This window comes from Oryx dammah, unplaced genomic scaffold (assembly GCF_014754425.2).
Source record: "Oryx dammah isolate SB20612 unplaced genomic scaffold, SCBI_Odam_1.1 HiC_scaffold_28, whole genome shotgun sequence".
In the NCBI taxonomy this organism is placed as follows: Eukaryota; Metazoa; Chordata; class Mammalia; order Artiodactyla; family Bovidae; genus Oryx; species Oryx dammah.
In genome coordinates this window covers 18767029-18786873 of record NW_024070212.1, presented here as the reverse complement: position 1 = coordinate 18786873, position 19845 = coordinate 18767029, and the positions used below count along the sequence as shown (strand labels likewise).

Sequence of the window (19845 nt, the reverse complement as noted above, 5' to 3'; positions counted from 1 at the left end):
CCTCCCTGCCTGCTGATCCCCAGAGTATAAATAATCCCCTGATGAATTGGCAGTAACCCTTGGGGGTTAGCGCCAAGATTTCCACTCTAAAGCCCAAGGAAGGAGGCAGGCAGAGTGGACAGTAGGGCCTTTATTTACAGGAAAGGAGGGACAGATGAGGATTTAAGCTTTCAGGGCTCCAAGCCCTAGTTGGTAAAGGGAAAGGTAGTGTTATCTCTTCTTTTGCTGGCGACCTGTAAAGGAAGAAGAGTAAACGCAAGTCATTATCCTATCTCTTGCCTCCTGCAAAGGTGTTCCGTCTCCTTTCTAGTTCCTTGGCCAGACTCATAGAGGCAATGTCTGAGGTCACCAAGCATGCTCCTCCCCGCCATGTTAAAATAAGAAACAATGGCAGATAAAAACACACAGCCCCAACGGCTCTGACTAATTCCCTTTTGCCTCTCTACTGGTGTCCTTGGGCAGAGGAGTTTTCCTGTCTACTTTCAGGTCACCTGTGGCATCTGAACTTCTGTGAATGGCACTTTGGCACCCCAGGCGCTTTCAGGGGCACCCACCAGCTTCTGCAGCTGGTTGCCTTCTCCCCCGTGCACAACGCCTGCAGGTACTCACGCAGTTCATTGTTCCGGGTCATGGCCTGGGCAGCCCGAGCACGGGGCCCCTGCTGTGTAAAGTGGTAGCCAAAGCGGACAATGGAGGGACACTGTTCGAGCACGGTGGCCATCTCCATCTCCACCGCGTCACCAGGCCACTGGCGCTGGGGGAGGGCGAGATGGAAGCTGTCAGCACCCCTCGTCTGCATTTTTCACCATCTCAGACCACCAACCCTTTGGGAGGTTAAAGAGGCTCGTTCTCCGGAATGAGTAATGAGAGGTGCTGCCTTGGCTCCCCTCATAAGAGGGAGAGTCCAAACAAGATCAGATGAGACCCTGCCTGTGGCTGTCCCAGGGAAGAGGATCAGTGAATGTTAGCTGACTGCAAAGACTAGGGGAAGGGAAGGCTGACCTGGTTGTCTACTCGGAGCTCAGTGAGTGTGGCGTTCTCCCGAACCGCCTTCAGCACAGCCATAAGCCCTGTGCTGCTAATGAAGTTGGATTCGATGTTCAGGCTCTGGAGGCTGCGATTCTCACGCAACATGTCAGCCACCGCCTGGGTAGTAGGGACTTGGATTAGGGTTAGGGTACAGTTTCACAGATGACTGAGGAGAGAAAGAATAGGAGCGAGAGGGAGACAGCTCTTTGAGAAGAGTCCTTGAGCTGGGTGTGGGGCTCCAGGGAGGCAGAGGGGGGGTAGGTCGTAGGGAAAGCAGTGGGGTGACGTGTGCAGTGGAGTTGGGGGTGGCTGAGAGGGTTTGGTGCTTTAGGAAGACAATCAGGATTTCACAGCTGTGAGTCAGGACTGAGGGGAGGAGTCTCCAGCAGGTCTCTCCTAAGAGAGTTGATTCGAATAGCACCCCCAGCACAACCCTTTCTGACAGCCCTGCCAGGGATGCATGTCCAGGGAGAGGGTGAGGGATGCCAGCTAGCCTTACATTGGCAATGGGGTCACCACTCCTTGTGGCCACTAGGCTGAAGCTCCGGACATGGGTATTTGTCTTCATGGCCTCACACAGCTCAGTTAGCATGGCTATCGGGATGTCCTATCAAAGGGAAATAGGAGAGGGTGGGCCAGGGGACTCATTAGACAGCACAGTTAGGCCGGTGTTACTGCTTAGAGGATGGGGTCAGATATCACACCTGGATATTATTGAGGTTCACCTCCTCTACCTCCTTGTCGTTGCTTCGAACACTCTTCAGTATCTCCTCGATGTTGGTGGGATTTGGGGGCTCATCTGGCACTGGCTTGTACTTGTCAGGCTGCACCACACCTGGTGGGTAAGGGGAGGAAGGAAACCCCAACATGTTCCCCACAGTCTCCTCCCCATCCATTCTCTTATCACTTATGCATTATGTCCTCTGCCTGACTGCCTTGTTTCACCCTTTGCTACCTTTGCTCAGACTTCGGGACACCTGCCAGGAGCCCTGGGCACCATGCTCCCAAACACACTCACTGCTAATGCCTTCGGTGTTGCAGATTTCTCCGCTGCAGATCGCATCATAGTACTGCTTGTTGCTCATCAGTGTGTACATGCCCAGAATTGCTGGAGAGAGTAGGCAGAGGGGGCACAGGGAATGAGAAAAATGGGCTTGTTCCAGGCCCTCCACCCACCTCATTCTGAATCTATTGCATTTTTGAAGCCTGACCTCTTCCAAAGACGTTTCCACTTTTGGTCCCAGGGGTCCCTTCCATTAAGCTGTGTAAGGCAGTGGTTTTCAAAACATTGAGACAGGGCTAAGGGAAGGTCCCTAAGGAGCCATTACAGGGTAAGGGGGTCTATTAGACCCTCCTGTTTGCAGCCAAAATAGTTTTGCTTTATAATCCCTGTAAAATCGCCCTTGAGATGTTAACTTATTAAATTTAAAAATGAGTGAATACATATATAGACAAAAATTAAAAACCACTACCCAAGGCTTTCTCAAAACATCCACATCGCACTAGTCCCATGCCATGTTCACAACCTCTGCCCCAGATCCTCCCAACTCAACTGCCCACAGCTGCCCACCTGCAATGTCACACATCTCAGCATCTGTGGCGTGGGCCAGCGCCTCCTCCAGCTCAGGCTCCAGAGTGACCTGCTCCTCCACTGGAATTTCTCTCTTGGGCTGGATGTAGGGTTTCCCTGATAGGGAGATGAGGATGGTTCAGGTTGAGGTCATTTCTCCTAAGATCCTGGCCTCCAGCTTCCTTTCCTTCTCCAGGAGGTAGAATGCTGGGTCACTAGGAGCCACTGTAAAACCTGAGTCCTCTACAAGCTCAGGACTCCTGGGTCCCCTTGATCACTTCTAAGAGCTGGAGTGCAAGTTGGCATGCAGGTGTAGGCAGCTGATTTCCTGGCAGTTAGGAGTGGGCAAGTGAGAAGAAGGCTGGAATGGGGACATGTGAGAGACCACCATTGGGTTCTAGGAGACATGGATGTTAGAGGTCCCATACCCTTCTTCTCGCCTGTGAAGGGCACCAAGTCATCACGCTCTTTGACCTCTAGTGCCTGCTGTTCCAGGTACTGCAAGAGGGCCTCTCGGTCCAGCGGCCCCGTTGGGCTCTTCTTTGTCTGGTCACGTTGTCTTAGTCCAGCTGGCAGGAGCATGTTCTTAGGGATGAGTTTTGGAGAGCAAGTCAGGGCCCCCGCTCTGGCCTGGGGCACCCCCAGGTCTCCCTAAAGCATCTCCAGACACTGTTCCCCTGAGCTTCTTGGGACTCTAAGCCCTGTAGATGACCCTGGTCTCAGTCCCGGGCCCCACACCCTTCCTACTGCCTAGGGATTGCCCGATCCCCTGTGCTGGAGCCCCTACCTCGGGGTCCATCTCCTGTAGCTCGCAGTCCAGCTGTTCTAGCTCCTCAGGGCTCAAGGTCTTCAGGATCTCATCTTCATCTATGTCTCTGTATTTTTCCAGTTCCTTTAGATACGATGACATGATGGACCCCACCCCCTCCCCACTGTGTGGCACTCACGGAGCCTGGATTATAGGGAGAAAGTGGTTAGACAATGGCAAGATGTACATGGACACAGCAGGGAAACAGACAAGCCAGTGGGCCAGAGCAGTAAATAAGCTGGTTGCCTTGGAGGATAGAGATCTAGCTGGGCATGGGAAAATGGGGGAAGGTTGGGTTTAGTTAGAACTGGAGCCTCCTTGCTTCCACAGCTTCCAGCCACTCTGGATGGGGATCCCAGGTATGCAGGGTGAATCCCTCTCCCCATTGTATCAGAAACCCTGGCAGTACCCCTCCCCTTAACCTCGCCTGCCGGTGCCTCTTGCCCTAGCACAGCTGCCAGGAGCCCTGCCATCAGAGCTGGCCCCAAGCCCAATTCCTATTGCAAGGAAGGGGGGCAGGCAGAGAGCCTCAGGGAAATTCCGCCTCTCTTCCCCCTAATCCAGTTTTCCCTAAACTGGCTTAAGAAACCAAGGAAGACTGGGGGGAAAGACAGTGCTCTTACTCTACCCTCATTTCCTTTTATTGTGGGGGATCAAGATCTCATTATGTTTGCTCAAATTCTAAATCCTGAGGGCAAGCGAGAGCTCAGAGGGCCTGGGAGACATCCAGGGTGGGGGAGGGTGGCACAGCCTTAGGAGAAGGTACTGAGTTCACACAATGTGTCCCTGGTTTCGGACAGGAAGCCAGTCTAATGGGTGGGAAATGCCTTCTAAATGGGATAAAGTTTCTCTAAAAACAGTGAGAGGATTAAACTTGCATGATCTTTTAAGCCACACATACACTCCATGCTGAATATGAAAGATTGAGAAAATATGTGAGATACGTACATTGACAACGTAAACTACTGTTAAGGGAGAGGACAGACTGACAGAAGCACTGAGTGACAGAGGCACGGACACCACATCATTCCCAGCAGGAGCCCCTCTTCTCCCATCTCCCACCAGGCTCTGACCCACAAGCCCCCTGCCTTCCCCACCTACCAGTCCTGGTGGCCACCTCCCTTCTCACCTCCCCTGCTGTTGGTTGGTCTGTCTGTTCTGCTGGAACACCGTCCGGGCAGCAAGAGGAGCCGGTGCCGGGGGAGAGGGTGGGGGAACAGTGAGCTCAGCATTTTATTATTTTAGCTCTGGCCAGGTGGGGGGTAGTGGGAGATCACATATACACAGCCCCCATACCCTGCCCAGCCCTGAGAGCCTCTAGTGGCCGCTAACAGCCATGGCACCTCCTCCTCTTCTACAAGCCTGAGTCCCAGAAACTGGACTTCTACGAATCACAGTTCCTATTAATGCTTACTGGATTGGCCTAAAAGTCTTTGGGTTTTTCCATGATATCGTACAGAAAAGCTGAACAAAATTTTTGGCCAACCCAATATTTAGTGCCTGCTATATTCAAAGCAGTGACTGTAAGGAGATATAGAGGTGAGTATAAGGATTTTGTTTTGGTATCTAATTTTAAGGTGTTTATAAACTGTTAGAGGAATTAATATTTTACAATCTAAAAGGGCAACTCTGGAAGTTCCCTGGTGATCCAGTGGTTCGGACTAGGTGCTTTCACTGCTGAGGGCCCAGGGTTGATCCTTGGTTGGGGAACTAAGATCCTACAAGCCATATGGTGTGGCCAAAAAAAGAAAAAGAAAGAAAAAAAAAAAAAACCCTAAAAAATAAAGAATAAAAAGGATGACTCATAATAAAAACTATTAAATATAAAACTCATTCACAAATACTTTTTGCTCCCAACCCTAGATTGGACACCAGACAAAAGGGATCTTTCTGTTTTATTAGATTAAAAAACACAAACCAGTAGGAACTAGGGGGAAAGATGGGGAAAGAAATACAGAGAAGAGCTGGGCAAAGATCAGCGATGACAAAGGGGAGAAGCAGGGCTTCTTAAGAGCCCCAACTTAAGAACCTTAAGTTAGGACAGGAAAGAGGTTTCTAAGGACCAGACATCCCTTCATTTGATGACAATTTTCTGGCGCAAGGCTCGGGGCCCAGAGCCAGGGAGGGGCTCAGGAGGTGGTGGGCCAGGGCCTAGGGCTGAGGCAGTGGGCGGCAGTCCATGGGCAGTGATGTACTTCTTGTAGGCCTCACGGATGATCTTGAAGGCTCGAGCAGTGGCGTAGGGTATGTCTGTAACAGGGTCCCGATATAGGGCTGGCCGATGGGTCACCGGGCAGACCTCCCGAACGGGGATCTTTGGGGGCCGCCCTTGAGGAAACCATTCCTCAAATGTGGCATCGTCACTAAAAGTGATGAAGGTACGTGAGCAGCGAGCAGGAGGGATGACGGGTCCAGTCCCAGCACGGGCAGTCAATGCAGAAGCCATGGGAGCAGGATCAAGTCTGAGGGAAAAGACAGAGAGACACACAGAGCTGAGAGGTGAAGACAGCAGATAGAGAGAGATCAGAGAACTCAAGAAAGAGGAGGCGGCAGTGGATGGCAACAGTCTGAGAGAATCTGTTAAGTGACAGACAGGACAAACAAAGCAGGGCTGGATGGAAAAACAGGAGGAGACAGAGACTATAAGAAAAATCGAAGCTGATGGGAAAAGGATCTGAAAGATGCCAAGTGTTAGGAGAGCCGTGTGAGGAGAGCAAGTAAGACGGGGCTGAGGAAACACAAGCTGAATACAGAAGGGAGACACTGCACTCTCTTCCCCGAGATTCACTCACTTACCCTTCTACATCGACATTCTCTTCTTTAGGGCCTGGCTCCCCAACCAGTGGCACAGTCACTGAATGGTAGGTGATTATGGGCCCAGGGCACTTCCGCTTCTTGTGGACCTGCTTCTTTTTGTCAGCCTCGAGACGCTCATATGTCTCTTCAGGAAGGAACGAGCAGATGGTCAATTCCCCACTTCCCAAACCCCAGTCCTGTCCTATAGTCTCTTAATTACCCTCCTGGCTGTCTAGTCACTGCTCACCCAAGCCAATTAGCAAAGTCCTCTAAAGCCCTCAAGCATCTCCCATTTCATAAGCTTTCTGCTTGCCCCTCTTGACATACACCCTGCTCGTCATTTCTTAGGGTCACTTGATTCCTCACTGGCTCAGAACAGTAGGACTTCAGAGCTGAAAGGGATCCTTTGGCAAGAAGCCTGCTCATTTCCTCTAACCTCTCGTTACTGTTCTGTCAACTTGCTCCTACCTATCCAAGGCAGCACACTGCCTCTTTAGGATTCCCTAGTGATTAGAGTTCTTTCCTACTTTAAAAAAATAATTTTTTTATTTACTGAGTCATTTGTTTTTCGGCTGTGCTGGATCTCCACTGATGCACGGGCTTTTCTCTAGCTGCAGCGGGTGTGGGCATCACGCTGTGGTGGCTTCTGGTGTGGAACGTCGGCTCTAGGCACGTGGGCTCAGCAGTCGTGGTTCCTGGGCTCTGGAGCACAGGCTCAGCAGTTGTGGTGCACAACTTAGGCTTAGTTGCTCTGCAGCAGTTAGGATCTTCCTGGACCAGGGATTGAACCCATGTCTCCTGCATTGCCAGGCGGATTCTTTACCACTGAGCCACCAGGGAAGCCCCCTTCTTTCCCACTGTGAGCTGAAATATACTTCCTGTTGATAGTGTTTCACCTTTTAAGGCCAAAAGAAACACAAATCTAACCTGTCTTCCACTTGACAGTCCTTTAACTAGTTGAAATTAGTGCTCATCTCTCTTCAGGCTGATCACAGTACTCCTTCTACTGAACCAGTCCTCATACAACATGGTTCTGAGTCACTCCCTCCTTTGCCATCTGTGCCAAAAACGCCCTTCTGTCCCTGTACTTACCATGACCTATGGCCGCTGCAAGACAGCGGCCCTCTCATGTATCCTGCTTGATTTGCATAGTGTTTTAAAGAAAAATCTGAATTAGCTGCTGACATTTAAAAGTCAGGAAATTACATCCAAATAGGGAGGTCCCCTTTGAAAAACTAAGAAAATCTGGCAACTCTGTATCTGCATTCTCACAGGGCAACAATGAGCTGAGCTAACGGTTCCTTCTTTCAGGCCCTCCTCTCTAGCTCACTAGTCACCCTGTCTGGACCAGGTGACATTGCTCTGTGGCAGTTCATTGTTGGTACACACGTCTCTCAAGGGCAGTGACTGTGACTCATATTACCTATACATCATGAGGGTCACACAGCATTCCACACATTACAGGGATTCAATAAAGATTTGTTAACGTATACACAGATCAAAATATACCTGGTCCCTCTGTCCCTCTTAAATGTGGGTACTCTGAACACAATTGTCTAGTGCAGGGGTCCCCAACCTCTGGGCCGAGGACTGGTACCTTCTGTCAAATCAGTAGCAACATTAGATTAGAAATAAGGTGCACAATAAATGTAATGTGCTCGAATCATCCTGAAACCATCCCCCCTACCCTGGGTTTGTGGAAAAATTATCTTCCACAAAATTGGTCTTTGATGCCAAAAATGTTGGGGATCACTGCTCTGGATAAAGTATGACCAGAAGAGTCTGCTGGACACCTACTCCCCTGACCCCTCCACCCCCATCCAGTGATTTAATCTCTCTTACACTTGAATTCTGGATGATAATACTGCTTTCCCTGGAGCCAACCTTTCAACTCTTCTCTCAACACTTTCCTGTACCCTCTGTAACCCCTGCTCTATAATCAGCCAGCTCATCTATTTCGTCAAGTTTCTCACTCAGCACGCCTTCCAAAACTTGCCTTACAGGAAACCTGTCATCCGTAGAGGCCACTACTCCCTGCAACCCTCTGGTGGAGGCCGCTTATTCTCCCACACCCCGGGCAGGATGTGCCTGTGTCCTGTGGAGCCCCACGCTTCAGCTCTCGTTGCTCCATTACCCTAGATACTTCTGTTCTTCTAGTACTTCGAGTACCTGAAAATCTCTGCATTCTATCACTCCTTCCAGCCTTCCTTTTCTCTTATCAATCTAAACTCCTTCGCCCAGACCTGGATCGATGAGCAGTACTGGGAAAAAGTTACACAACAGGTAGAATGAAACCGCCAGAAACTCATATTCCCAAACTTCAAAAGACCTGCCAACACCAGCAGATGATCCTATCTGCACAACAATTTCAAACAGTCTTCACTCTCAAGCTTCCAACTCTATCTCCAACACCTGACAAATGACAGTCCCTAAAAAACATCAGATGAGAACCATTATACTGGCCTGCTCTGGATTTACTACCCTATAGCTATGAGCCACCCTTACTTCCTTCCTCTTACCTTAGGCCAACTCTTCTACTCGTGCCCTAGCTCCCACCCTGACTCCCACTTCTCTAAAACCCTACAGAATTAATGATCCTTTCTTTTCTGTCTTAAAATTCTTTCTGTTGCATCTCATCAAAAATATATACTCTCCAATCTTTGAATAAAAGAGAAGAAGGACAAACCCCTTCTTGACCTCAGACCCCCCACTGTTCTTCTCCTACCCTTCATGGCCAAATTTTAAAGGTTTGGCTTCCCAACAACTTCCCAATGGCTTGCTCCCCAAAAAGTGCTCCCTAAGGTCATTTCTGACCCCATGTCACCAAAACCAACGGACACTCCTCAGTTCTCTTCACTGGCATCTCAGCAAGACTGAGCAGCTTCTGCCCCAAACATTCTCTTTCCTTAGGGTTCTTAAGACAAACTCTCCTGGCATTTCCCACTCTCTGGCCTTCCCTCAGATCCTTTTCTAAGCTCCACCTCTTGTAGGAGACCATTACTTTTTAGTGTCTGCAGGACCTTCTTGAGCCTCTGCCTACCCTTCTTCTTCTGTGTTTTCTCCCTGAGTGATCTCATCTACTCCAGTGTCAATTGCCATCCACATTCAAAAACTTCCAGATTTGTATTTCTAGCCCAGATGTCTTGTCCAAACACCAGATTTGTGTGTTTATCTGATTTCTCAGCACTGCATGAACTGCTCACAGACATCTCAAATCCAACATGTTCAAAAATGAACTTATAATTTTTTTCTCCTGCCAAACATGCCCCACCAGGATCTCCTATGTCAGAAGCCTGGGAATCACTCTCTTTACAGTGGCCTGAAACCATCAATGTAGTAAAAGGATGCAGATTATAATTATAGTGACATCAAATGACCTCATTATCTGTGATATTTCTCAGTCATTTATGTTTTAAGAGATAACCAGTTTTAAAGTATGGCGTTGCCATTATATAGATAAAAGGTATATTTCCCATTTTAAAGCCAATATAATAATAATTTTTTTTTTAAGTCACGACAGCTGGACTTCCCTGTTGGTCCACTGGTTAAGAATCTGCCTGCCAGCACTATTTACAATAACTAGGACATGGAAGTAACCTAGATGTCCAACAACAGATGAATGGATAAAGAAGCTGTGGTACATATATACAATGAAATATTACTCAGCCATAAAAATAAACTAGTTGAGTCAGTGCTAATGAGATGAATGAACCTAGAGCCTATTACACAGAGTGAAGTCAGTCAGAAAGAGAAAAATAAATATCGTATATTAACGCATGCATATGGAATCTAGAAAGTAGTACTGATGAACCTATTTTCAGGGCAGCAATAAAGATGCAGACATAGAGAACAGACTTATGGACATGGGGGTGGTAAGAAGGAGAGGGTGGGATGAACGGAGAAAGTAGCATGGAAACATATACACTATCACTGCCATATGTAAAATAGATAACCAGTGGGAATTTGCTCTATGATTCAGGGAACTCAAACTGGGGTTCTGTGGCAACCTCGAAGGGTGGGATGGAGTGGGAGGGAGGCTGAAGAGGAAGGGGACATATATATACCTACGGCTGATCCATGTTGATGTCTGACAGAAACCAACACAACACTGTAATTATCCTTCAATTAAAAACACATGAATAAAGAATCGGCTCTGTCGAGGCAGAGGACACTAGTTCGATCCTGGTCCAGGAAGATTCCCCATGCCATGGAGCAGCTAAGCCCATGCACCACAGATACTGAGCCCTTGTGCCCTAGAGCCTGTGTCCCACACAAGAAGCCACCCTACGACAATGAGGAAGAACCTCTGCTCTCAGCAATGAGAGAGCCTGAGGGCAGGACGAAGACCCAGCACAGCCAAATATACATATTTTTTAAAAGTCACGACAGTACACCCTGAAAATGTTGAAAATTAAATCTTTTGTGGTCTTTTGGAGTGAAAGTGAAAGTCACTCAGTCATGTCCAACTCTTTGTGACCCCATGGACTATACAGTCCATGGGATTCTCCGGAGTGGGTAGCCTTTCCCTTCTCCAGGGGATCTTCCCAACCCAGGGATCGAATCCAGGTCTCCCACATTGCAGGTGGATTCTTTACCAGCTGAGCCACCAGGGATGCCCCAGAATACTGGAGTGGGTAGCCTATCCCTTCTCCAGCAGATATTCCCAACACAGGAATCGAACCCAGGTTTCCTGCACTGCAGGCAGATTCGTTACCAACTGAGCTATCAAGGAAGCCCCAAAGATGTACTTCACTGACTGGGAATAGAACCCAGGCGAGGTAGTGAGACCACCGAGTCCTAACCACTAGACCACCAGGGAACTTTCTGGAGTGAAGGTATCTACATTTCGAAACTACTGATACCATTAAACTAAAATGAGTTAAGTGAAAGTGAAGTCACTCAGTCGTGTCCAACTCTTTTCGATCCCATGGACTGTCGCCTACCAGGCTCCTCCGCCCAGGGGATTTTCCAGGCAAGAATACTGGAGTGGGTTGCCATTTCCTTCTCCAAGAGATCTTCCTGACCCAGGGATTGAACCCAGGTCTCCCACATTGTAGGCAGACGCTTAACCATCTGAGCCACCAAGGAAGTCCTAACAATACCAAGGATACCATTAAACTAAAATGAGCTGGCTCCCAGATATTCTGGGTAAACAATCTTCCACACCACAGTAAAACTGTATTTGGGTTATGTACATTCGATTATATGTGCTTGATGAAAAAAAGATTCAGAGAGAGAGAAATAGCAAATCAAATATTGTAGGAGATTTCCCCTGTTATTTTACTCAATGCACATATGCTCCAGAGTGAGCACATGATGCAGGGAGTGAAATCTGCTGCTCCCTCATTCATCTCTTATGATCTGAGAACTCTCACCGCCCCTTAAAGAAATGTATGCTTTTGTACTGTATATTCCCATACAGGACTGTGTGCCCAATAGCACATAAACTGAAGAGATCTTATAGAATTTTAACCGTAAAGCAATGTATCTCATGAATGGACTGATTCTATTGAATTTCTAATTCTCATGATCATTAAAGCAGCATTATCTCATTGCATTTTGTGAACAAAGAAAGAAAGACGCAAGCAGGTTGTAAGTAATTTGCCTGCAGTCTTATAGCAAGTGAACAGTGGAGCTAGACTCTAAACTCCTTTCCGTACAATTCCTATTTTAATACCAAAGCACTTTAATATAACTTGTTCTTCAGGGCCCTCATTACTGCCTACTTCCTTGCTCTTAATCACTTTCTCTCCCCGTATCTTTCTTCTGATTTCTCTTGTCCCAAATCCCCATCTGTCCAATTCTTTGGGGCCTCTAGATCCAACTTTTTCTTGTGCTTCTCAGCCCCTCTACCCACTGTTCTCAAAACCAAAGACTGACCCAGTGAACGTAAGTTGAGCTCCTCTGTGATCTTGGCCTCCCTGAGCAGCTCCTCCTGGGTCAGTGGCCGCTCACAGTGGGGCCCCTTCCGTCGCCGTGACTGGCCCTGCCGCTCCTGTACCCGAAGGAATGTCTGTCGTGTGTGCTCAGCTGTAGACTGACGCATGGACTTCCGACCTGGGAAGGAATCATAGGGGAAGAAATCTTTGAACTCATGTCTACCTTCTCTGAATTTAATTTTAAAGCTTTTTATTTGGAAATCATTTCAAACTTACAAAAAAGTTAAGAATAGTACAAAGAACATCCATGAATCCTTTGCCAAATCTTCTGTTAACATTTTGCCCTATTTGCAATCTGTGTGTGCGTATTTTCTGAATAATCTGAGAGTTAAGTTATGCACATCAACATCATGGCTCTCTTCCCTAAAAACTCGGTGTATATTTCCTAATTAGAATTATTCCTACATGCTCATAGTAAAGTTAACTTCAGTAAACTTAACACGAATACAGTACTTTATCATAACACTTCAACTTTGTCTATTAACCCAAACATCCCCACTCACTGTCAGTGCCATCATCCTGTAGTTCTAATGGAAGCAGTGCCTTCTCTTCTCGGGTCTTCTGAGAGCTACCAGCTGGGGTGCTGACCTTTCGAGGCCTCAGGCTCTTGAGAGGCTCCTGGGGACAGTGAAATCAGATACCAGGGGAGAGAAGATATTGGGAGACAATGAAGACCTTAGGAAGAGAAAACCAGCAGAGCAGGAAGTGGGATTGGTGTGGGGCATAATGGGGCCTGATAAAAGGGAGAACACAAATTAAGGTAGTCCAAGAAAACCAGGCCTCCCCTGCACCTTATATGCTTTGGTGATTACTCGGCGCTTCCTTCTTGGCTCTTCTGCTTCTCCATCACTGGATGGTTCATCCCCTTCGTCGATATCAAAGTCAGAGTCCACCTCATCCTCTGTGTCTGACTGGTCCCCTTGATACTCATCATCTCCTGATTCCTGAGGACACAGGGAGATGAGGTTCTCACTATCAGTTATTAATGCCCCTCTAGGAGGAACAGAATCCTTTGCCTATTGATAAGGGCTGCCCCACTCTCCTTCCCAGCCTAGCCTTTCATTTTCCTCAGGCAAGAAGGGCTGATGGTCTTTGGCTCCAGCACCACCCCTTCCAATGTTAACTGACTGCCCTTTACCTGCAGCACCCTCCCGTGCTGGCTCCCAGCACAGCACACTGTGTTAAGTGCTAGGGTACAAAAGGATACAGTTTGGTCTCCACCTTCAGGGTCTCACAGTCAAGTATAGGAAAAGACATCATTATAAATGGAAGTTTTAATACAGGGCAACATATAAACTACCAAATGGCAATAAAATGTTATAGGTGATCAGAGGAAGGTACACCTGCTATGGACTGATAGCCTGGAAAAGTCTAAATGTTAGACTTTATTCCTTTAGACCAACGGTTGGCAAACTTTTTCTGCAAAGGACCAGATTAAAACAGATAGTGGGTTAGATTCAGCCAGCAGGTTGTAGTTTACTAAACTCTGCTTCAGACTTTAAAGAATGAAGAGGATTTGAGCCATGGTTTAAAATACTGCTAGTATTTAGACAGCCAAGAGGGAAGAGGGAATCCCAGGCAGAGCAAATGACAGGAACAAAGGTGCAGAAGAATGTGTACAGCATGTTTATGGAATAAGGATTTAGACTTAAGCAAAGCAGGTCTGTCTCTGGTAGAAGTCTTCCTAGCTGACTGCCTTTGGCTTCATCATAGCCTCTTTCCAACATTAACTGAATGCCCTATAGGGCTACAAGATCTGAAAAGAAGGTTGCATTCAATCTATGTGCTCAGTCGTGTCCAACTCTTTGTGACCCCATGGACTGAAGCTGGCCAGTTTCCTCTGCCCATGGAATTTTCCAGGCAAGAATACTGAAGTGGGTTGCCATTTCCTTCTCCAGGGATTCGATCTACAGAGAAATGTAAATGTCATGACTTAATGACATTTAACTTTTAAACTTATGATCTTAACTTGCAGGACAGTGATTCTCAATCTTCTCCCTCTTCTTACTTGGTCCAGCACCAATAATCACCGCTGAAGTAAGCTAAAGTTACTGAGAAATATGTCTCATTCCTCAGGTGAGTTGGGACAGAAATAGAGTTGGGTCCTACCACCATGTATGAGCTTCCCTAGCTGCTCAGATAGTAAAGAATCCACCTGCAATGCGGGAGACCTGTGTTCAATCCCTGGGTTGGGAAGATCTCTTGGAGAAGGGAATGGCTACCCACTCCAGTATTCTGGCCTGCAGAATCCCACAGACAGAGGAGCCTGGCAGGCTGTATATCGCATGAAGTCGCAAAGAGTCAGACACAACTGAGCAACTTTCACTTCATACCATGTATAATGGGAAGACACTGAAGATTTGGGGAGGAGAAGAAAACTACATACAAGGAGTGTTTCAGAAAGTTCTGGAGGTGGTGGGATGGATTGGAGTAGAAAACACATAGTAGAGCCTAAGCCTGAATTTGGGCTAGAACAGCAGCCACACAGGAAAAGAGAGAGAAAAAATGCCTGGGAGGAGGGGAGTTAACTGAGCAGGGCAGCACCTCAAACATGTGCCTCTCTCTTCAATCACTGACAAGACTGATGGGTTAATCTTGTACACATGGTGGCAAAGCAAGCAAATAACACAGCTGACAAGCCAAGGCAGCCAGTACTCAGTCTTGTACTGGTGACCATCATTTCCTCCCAACTAATGTTTGTGAAAGACAGCCTGAGAACACATTAATCCCCTCAGCCCTGACCTGGTATTAAATCATATCACCAGAGGGTAGTAGTTCAACTACACATTAGCTTAGTGCCCAACTGAAATGCTTTCACTAAGTTACAGATTTACTATCATTCCTTTGGCTTTTATCGAGGGTCATTAAGAGACATGACTAGTTAAGAGAATGCTTTTACATCATCTACCAAACCCCTGTTATTTTATTTACAAGGATGTAATTCTCCTTAGGACTTAATGCTGAATAAGTACATCTCTCTTAAAGAACTTACATGCTTCTTTCTTACAAAAAAGAAATTCAGGATTTGGCTGCCTGGAAACTCACAGCTAAATTTAATATCAACTGTACCATTTTAGCAGAGGCTCCTGGTACAATTACTTCTCATCTGTCTCTATTTTTACTGTTCCTACTTTTTGTTTATATCATAAGGCTTCTTAAATCCTTTTTGGAAGCATGAAGGGTACATATTAAATAACGACTCGTAAAATGACAGGAATAGGAAAATGGCCTTTGGAAGAGAGATGAGAAGGTTCTATTTTAAACTAATTGGTTATGACTGTGTTAAGTAATGATTCCTAATCAGTCACCAAGTCCTGTGGATTCTAATTCCTTAGTTTCTCTTGACTCCTCCTGTTCATGTTTCTCTACTCTCACTGCTTCCTTCTACCATTTTCCTCATTATAGAGTGATCTTTCTAAAGTACAAATCTGACCATGAAATAATCTCAGTCCTCTGAATGAAGAATAAAACTTAACATGGCTCACAAAACCCTACAAGAACAGGCCCAGGCCTACTCCCTCTATTATTCTCCTTCCTGGTTTGGAGTATGAGAGTAGCTGTGCAGGTCCCAGAGCAGGATGTCAGTGCCTTTACATATTCTGCCCCACCCTCCTCCAGGACTAACCTTCCGTCTTTCCCTGCTTCCAGTCCTACTGCTCTCCATCCAGCCAAGGCTCACTTTTCAAACTGTCCTCAGCATAAACATCACCTTTCCCAGGGATGCCCATCCCAAACAACTTTGTCTCCCAAGTGCTACCATAGCACCCTATGCTTAACACTTTTCTCCTTATCACACCATATTTTAACTGTTAACTCAGCTAGGTCCCCCACTGGAGTCTGGAAAACGTAAGGATAAGGTGGTGTTTTTAATACTCTGTTTCCACAGCGCCTATCACAGTGCTTGGCTTGCTTTAGGCACTTAACACATTTAAAGAATGGAGATATTCAATCAATACAAATTTAACAAGTGTCAACTCAATCCAGTCATTGGAGTAGGCACTCGGATGTACACTGTTAAACAAAACAGATCATCTCTAACCTTACAGAACTTACAGTCTGTTGGAAGGCATAAACAAACAAAATATATCTAACTACAAATTGAAATATGTTCTATGAAGGACATACATGGGGTCACTTTTCAGGACAGTCAAGAAACAGCTATCTAAGAAAACATTTATAACGATATCTGAAAGCTGAAAAAAGGAGTTGGCTAAGTCTCTCTATCTTTTTTTCTGAGAGATTCTTTTCTACAGTTCAGGTGAATAACCAGGCAGTAGGCCAACGAATATATACCGCGTGACTAGGATGTGCCTGGCGTATGCTAGACGTCAGAAGCGCTGAGAGATGCAGTTAAGGAAATACACAGTAGTTTTCAGCCATAGTCTGGGGTCCTTCGGACAACTTCTCCATTGCTGATCCCTCCAACACCATTCAGGGCTCCCCCTGCTAGGACTCCAGTTTATCCCCCCATCTAGCCCACCTCCATCTCCAGTACCAGCTACCAGGACTCCTCTCCCCCGCCCCCTTCTTTGTCCGAGGTTTCTCTCTCCGTCAGTACACCTTTTAGCTTTATTTCCTCCCTCTTCCTGGGCCCGGCTCTTGCCTCAGTGAAACCCCCATAAGTCGTCTGGTAGAACTCATCTTCTTCCTCTGCTTCCAGAAGCCCAGAGAGCCGGTTCCCCGCGGTCTTCCGGGGGGCTCGGCCCCCAGCCAAACTCATAACGCCTATGGAGACAGCGCAGCCACCACCAAGCCCCTCACCAGCGCCGTTCTCTAGGCTCGGCGCTCGATACCACTACCTGCGGGAGGACGGCGGAAGCCCGTCGTCTACAGACAGAAGTAGCAGAGCGTCGAGAAGTTCCCAGTACCATTCAGTTCAGTTCAGTCGCGTCCGAGTCTGCGACCCTATGGACTGCAGCACGCCAGGCTTTCCTGCCCATCACCAACTCCCGGAGCTTACTCAAACTCAGTTCCATTGAGTTACTGATGCCATCCAACCATCTCATCTTCTGTCGTCCCCTTCCCCTCCCGCCTTTAATCATTCCCAGCATCAGGCTCTTTCAAATGAGTCAGTTCTTCGCATCAGGTGGCCAAGGTATTCGAGTTTCAGCTTCAACCTCAGTCCTTCCAATGAATATTCTGGACTGATTTCCTTTCGGATGGATTGGTTGGATCTTCTTGCAGTCCAAGGGACTCTCAAGAGTCTTCTCCACACCACAGTTCAAAAGCATCAATTCTTCAGCACTCTTTATAAAGCTTTCTTTATAGTCCAACTCTCACATCCATACACGACTACTGGAAAAACCATAGCCTTGACTAGATGGACCTCTGTTGACAAAGTAATGTCTCTGCTTTTTAATATGCTGTCTAGGTTGGTCATAACTTTTCTTCCAAGGAGCAAGCGTCTTTTAATTTCACGGCCTTCTCAACTCTTCAGCCCCGCCCATTTCTGCGTTGAGGCCACCCCAGGCTCCCCGCCCCAGTAAGCAAGTTTATCTGGGCTGTGGAATGATAGGACACCAGGAGCCCGTTACCTCACGGACAGAATTTGGGAATCAATAAATTTTCATTTAGAAGAGGTCAGTTTCCCTCTGCTCCCGTACATTTTTCATTCCGTTGTCAATAGAAACCTTTCTGTTATTGTTCAGTCGCTAAGTCGTGTCAGACTCTTCGACCCTATGGACTGCAGCACTCCAGGCTTCCCTGTCCTTCACTGTCTCACTGAGATTCCTCAGATTCATGTCCACTGAGGGGGTGACGCTATCTAACCATCTCATCCTCCCTCTGCCGCTCCCTTCTCTTTCTGCCCTCAGTCTTTCCCAGTATCAAGGTCTTTTCCAATCAGTTCGCTCTTTGCATCAGGTGGCCAAAGTATTGGAGCTTCAGCTTCAGCATCAGTCCTTCCAATGAATATTCAGGGTTAATTTCCTTTAGGACTGACTGGTTTGAGCTCCATGCAGTCAAAGGGACTCTCAAGAGTCTTCTCCAACACCACAGTTCAAAAGCATCAATTCTTCAGCGCTCAGCCTTCTTTATGGTCCAATTCTCACAACTGCACATGACTACTGGAAAAACCATAGCTTTTTTTTTTTTTCAACAGCATTGACTTTTATTCATTCATGTTGTCACCTAAAATGGCATCTGTTGGATTTAAATGTTCATTAATGTAAATGGCTGAACAAATCCATTTTAATGAATATTCAATTCATTAAAAAAAACCTCAATATCCCACATAGTTAAAGTCACTTCCACATAGCCTTTTGACAACTCCCACACCAAAACAGTACTTTTTTTTGGTAAATTTTGACCCATTATTACTCTCATGTTATGGTCTTTTCAGTTGTCAAGCATACAAGGTGAAGAAAAAATGTAGTTAGATGGGGGTTGCACCTGGAAAACATATTCCTTAAACTCCACATACACGTTTCAAAATTGCTGGGTCCCAAGTCCATCTATGAACTCCCAGGCTGCCAGTATCATGTGCAGCATACTAAAGCTATCCTATCTGAATAGCTTATTAATTCTGCATAAATCAGGTCAATCAATGTGTCAACCTGTAACAGACTGAGCACTTTTAACTGAACATGCAAAATATTCACTCTCTTGAACTTTACATCATCATTTGATGTCAAACAATGAGCCAAATCCCAACAGTATATACAAAAAAAACTTTGCATTTACAAAAGATTTTTTCCTATACTGATTAATCCGGACAGCTAAATGCTCAAAATTCTCCAAACCCGGCTTCAGCAATACATGAACCATGAACTTCCAGATATTCAAGCTGGTTTTAGAAAAGGCAGAAGAAAAAAAAAAAAAAAAGAAAAGGCAGAAGAACCAGAGACCAAATTGCCAACATCAGCTGGATCATCAAAAAAGCGGGAGAGTTCCAGAAAAACATCTATTTCTGCTTTATTGACTATGCCAAAGCCTTTGACTGTGTGGATCACAATAAACTGTGGAAAATTCTGAAAGAGATGGGAATACCAGACCACCTGACCTGCCTCTTGAGAAACCTGTATGCAGGTCAGGAAGCAACAGTTAGAACTGGACATGGAACAACAGACTGGTTCCAAACAGGAAAACGAGTACGTCAAGGCTGTATATTGGTCACCCTGCTTATTTAACGTCTATGCAGAGTACATCATGAGAAACGCTGGGCTGGAGGAAGCACAAGCTGGAATCAAGATTGCCAGGAGATATATCAATAACCTCAGATATGCAGATGACACCACCCTTACGGCAGAAAGTGAAGAAGAACTAAAGAGTCTCCTGATGAAAGAGAAAGAGAAGAGTGAAAAAGTTGGCTTAAAGCTCAACATTCAGAAAATGAAGATCATGGCATCTGGTCCTATCCCTCCATGGCAAATAGATGGGGAAACAGTTGAAACAGTGGCTGATCTTTTATTTTTTGGGGCTCCAAAATCACTGCAGATGGTGACTGCAGCTGTAAAATTAAAAGACACTCCTTGGAAGGAAAATTATGACCAACCTAGACAGCATATTAAAAAGCAGAGACATTACTTTGTCAACAGAGGTCCATCCAGTCAAGGCTATGGTTTTTCCAGTGGTCATGTATGGATGTGAGAGTTGGACTATAGAGAAAGCTGAGCGCCAAAGAATTGATGCTTTTGAACTGTGGTGTTGGAGAAGACTCTTGAGAGTCCCTTGGACTGCAAGGAGATCCAACCAGTCCATCCTAA

At 46.5% G+C, this 19845-nt stretch overlaps 2 protein-coding genes across 6 annotated transcripts; both read right to left on the bottom strand.

Moving 5' to 3' along the window:
• Positions 1-112: 112 nt before the first annotated feature.
• Positions 113-4656, bottom strand: TMOD4 (tropomodulin 4). Of its 4 annotated transcripts, none has more exons than XM_040230708.1 (10): positions 4509-4618; positions 3387-3551; positions 3028-3184; positions 2600-2716; positions 2048-2137; positions 1734-1864; positions 1529-1636; positions 1003-1146; positions 610-754; positions 113-233 (listed from the first exon to the last, which is right to left on the bottom strand). In XM_040230708.1, the coding sequence occupies exons 2-10, from the start codon at positions 3507-3509 to the stop codon at positions 211-213; spliced, it is 1038 nt and encodes a 345-aa protein (XP_040086642.1). In that variant the 5' UTR covers positions 3510-3551; positions 4509-4618; the 3' UTR covers positions 113-210. The 4 variants fall into 4 exon arrangements, 2 of the variants coding, with proteins under 2 accessions (XP_040086642.1, XP_040086643.1); XM_040230709.1 differs by having other exon boundaries at positions 117-233; positions 4537-4656; XR_005719333.1 differs by having other exon boundaries at positions 1003-1636; positions 4537-4650.
• A 628-nt stretch (positions 4657-5284) lies between these two features.
• On the bottom strand, positions 5285-17447 carry VPS72 (vacuolar protein sorting 72 homolog). Of its 2 annotated transcripts, none has more exons than XM_040230706.1 (6): positions 16746-17447; positions 12934-13086; positions 12646-12760; positions 12084-12260; positions 6204-6348; positions 5285-5869 (listed from the first exon to the last, which is right to left on the bottom strand). In XM_040230706.1, the coding sequence occupies exons 1-6, from the start codon at positions 16860-16862 to the stop codon at positions 5482-5484; spliced, it is 1095 nt and encodes a 364-aa protein (XP_040086640.1). In that variant the 5' UTR covers positions 16863-17447; the 3' UTR covers positions 5285-5481. The 2 variants fall into 2 exon arrangements, with proteins under 2 accessions (XP_040086640.1, XP_040086641.1); XM_040230707.1 differs by having other exon boundaries at positions 16942-17446.
• Between the last annotated feature and the right edge of the window lie 2398 nt (positions 17448-19845).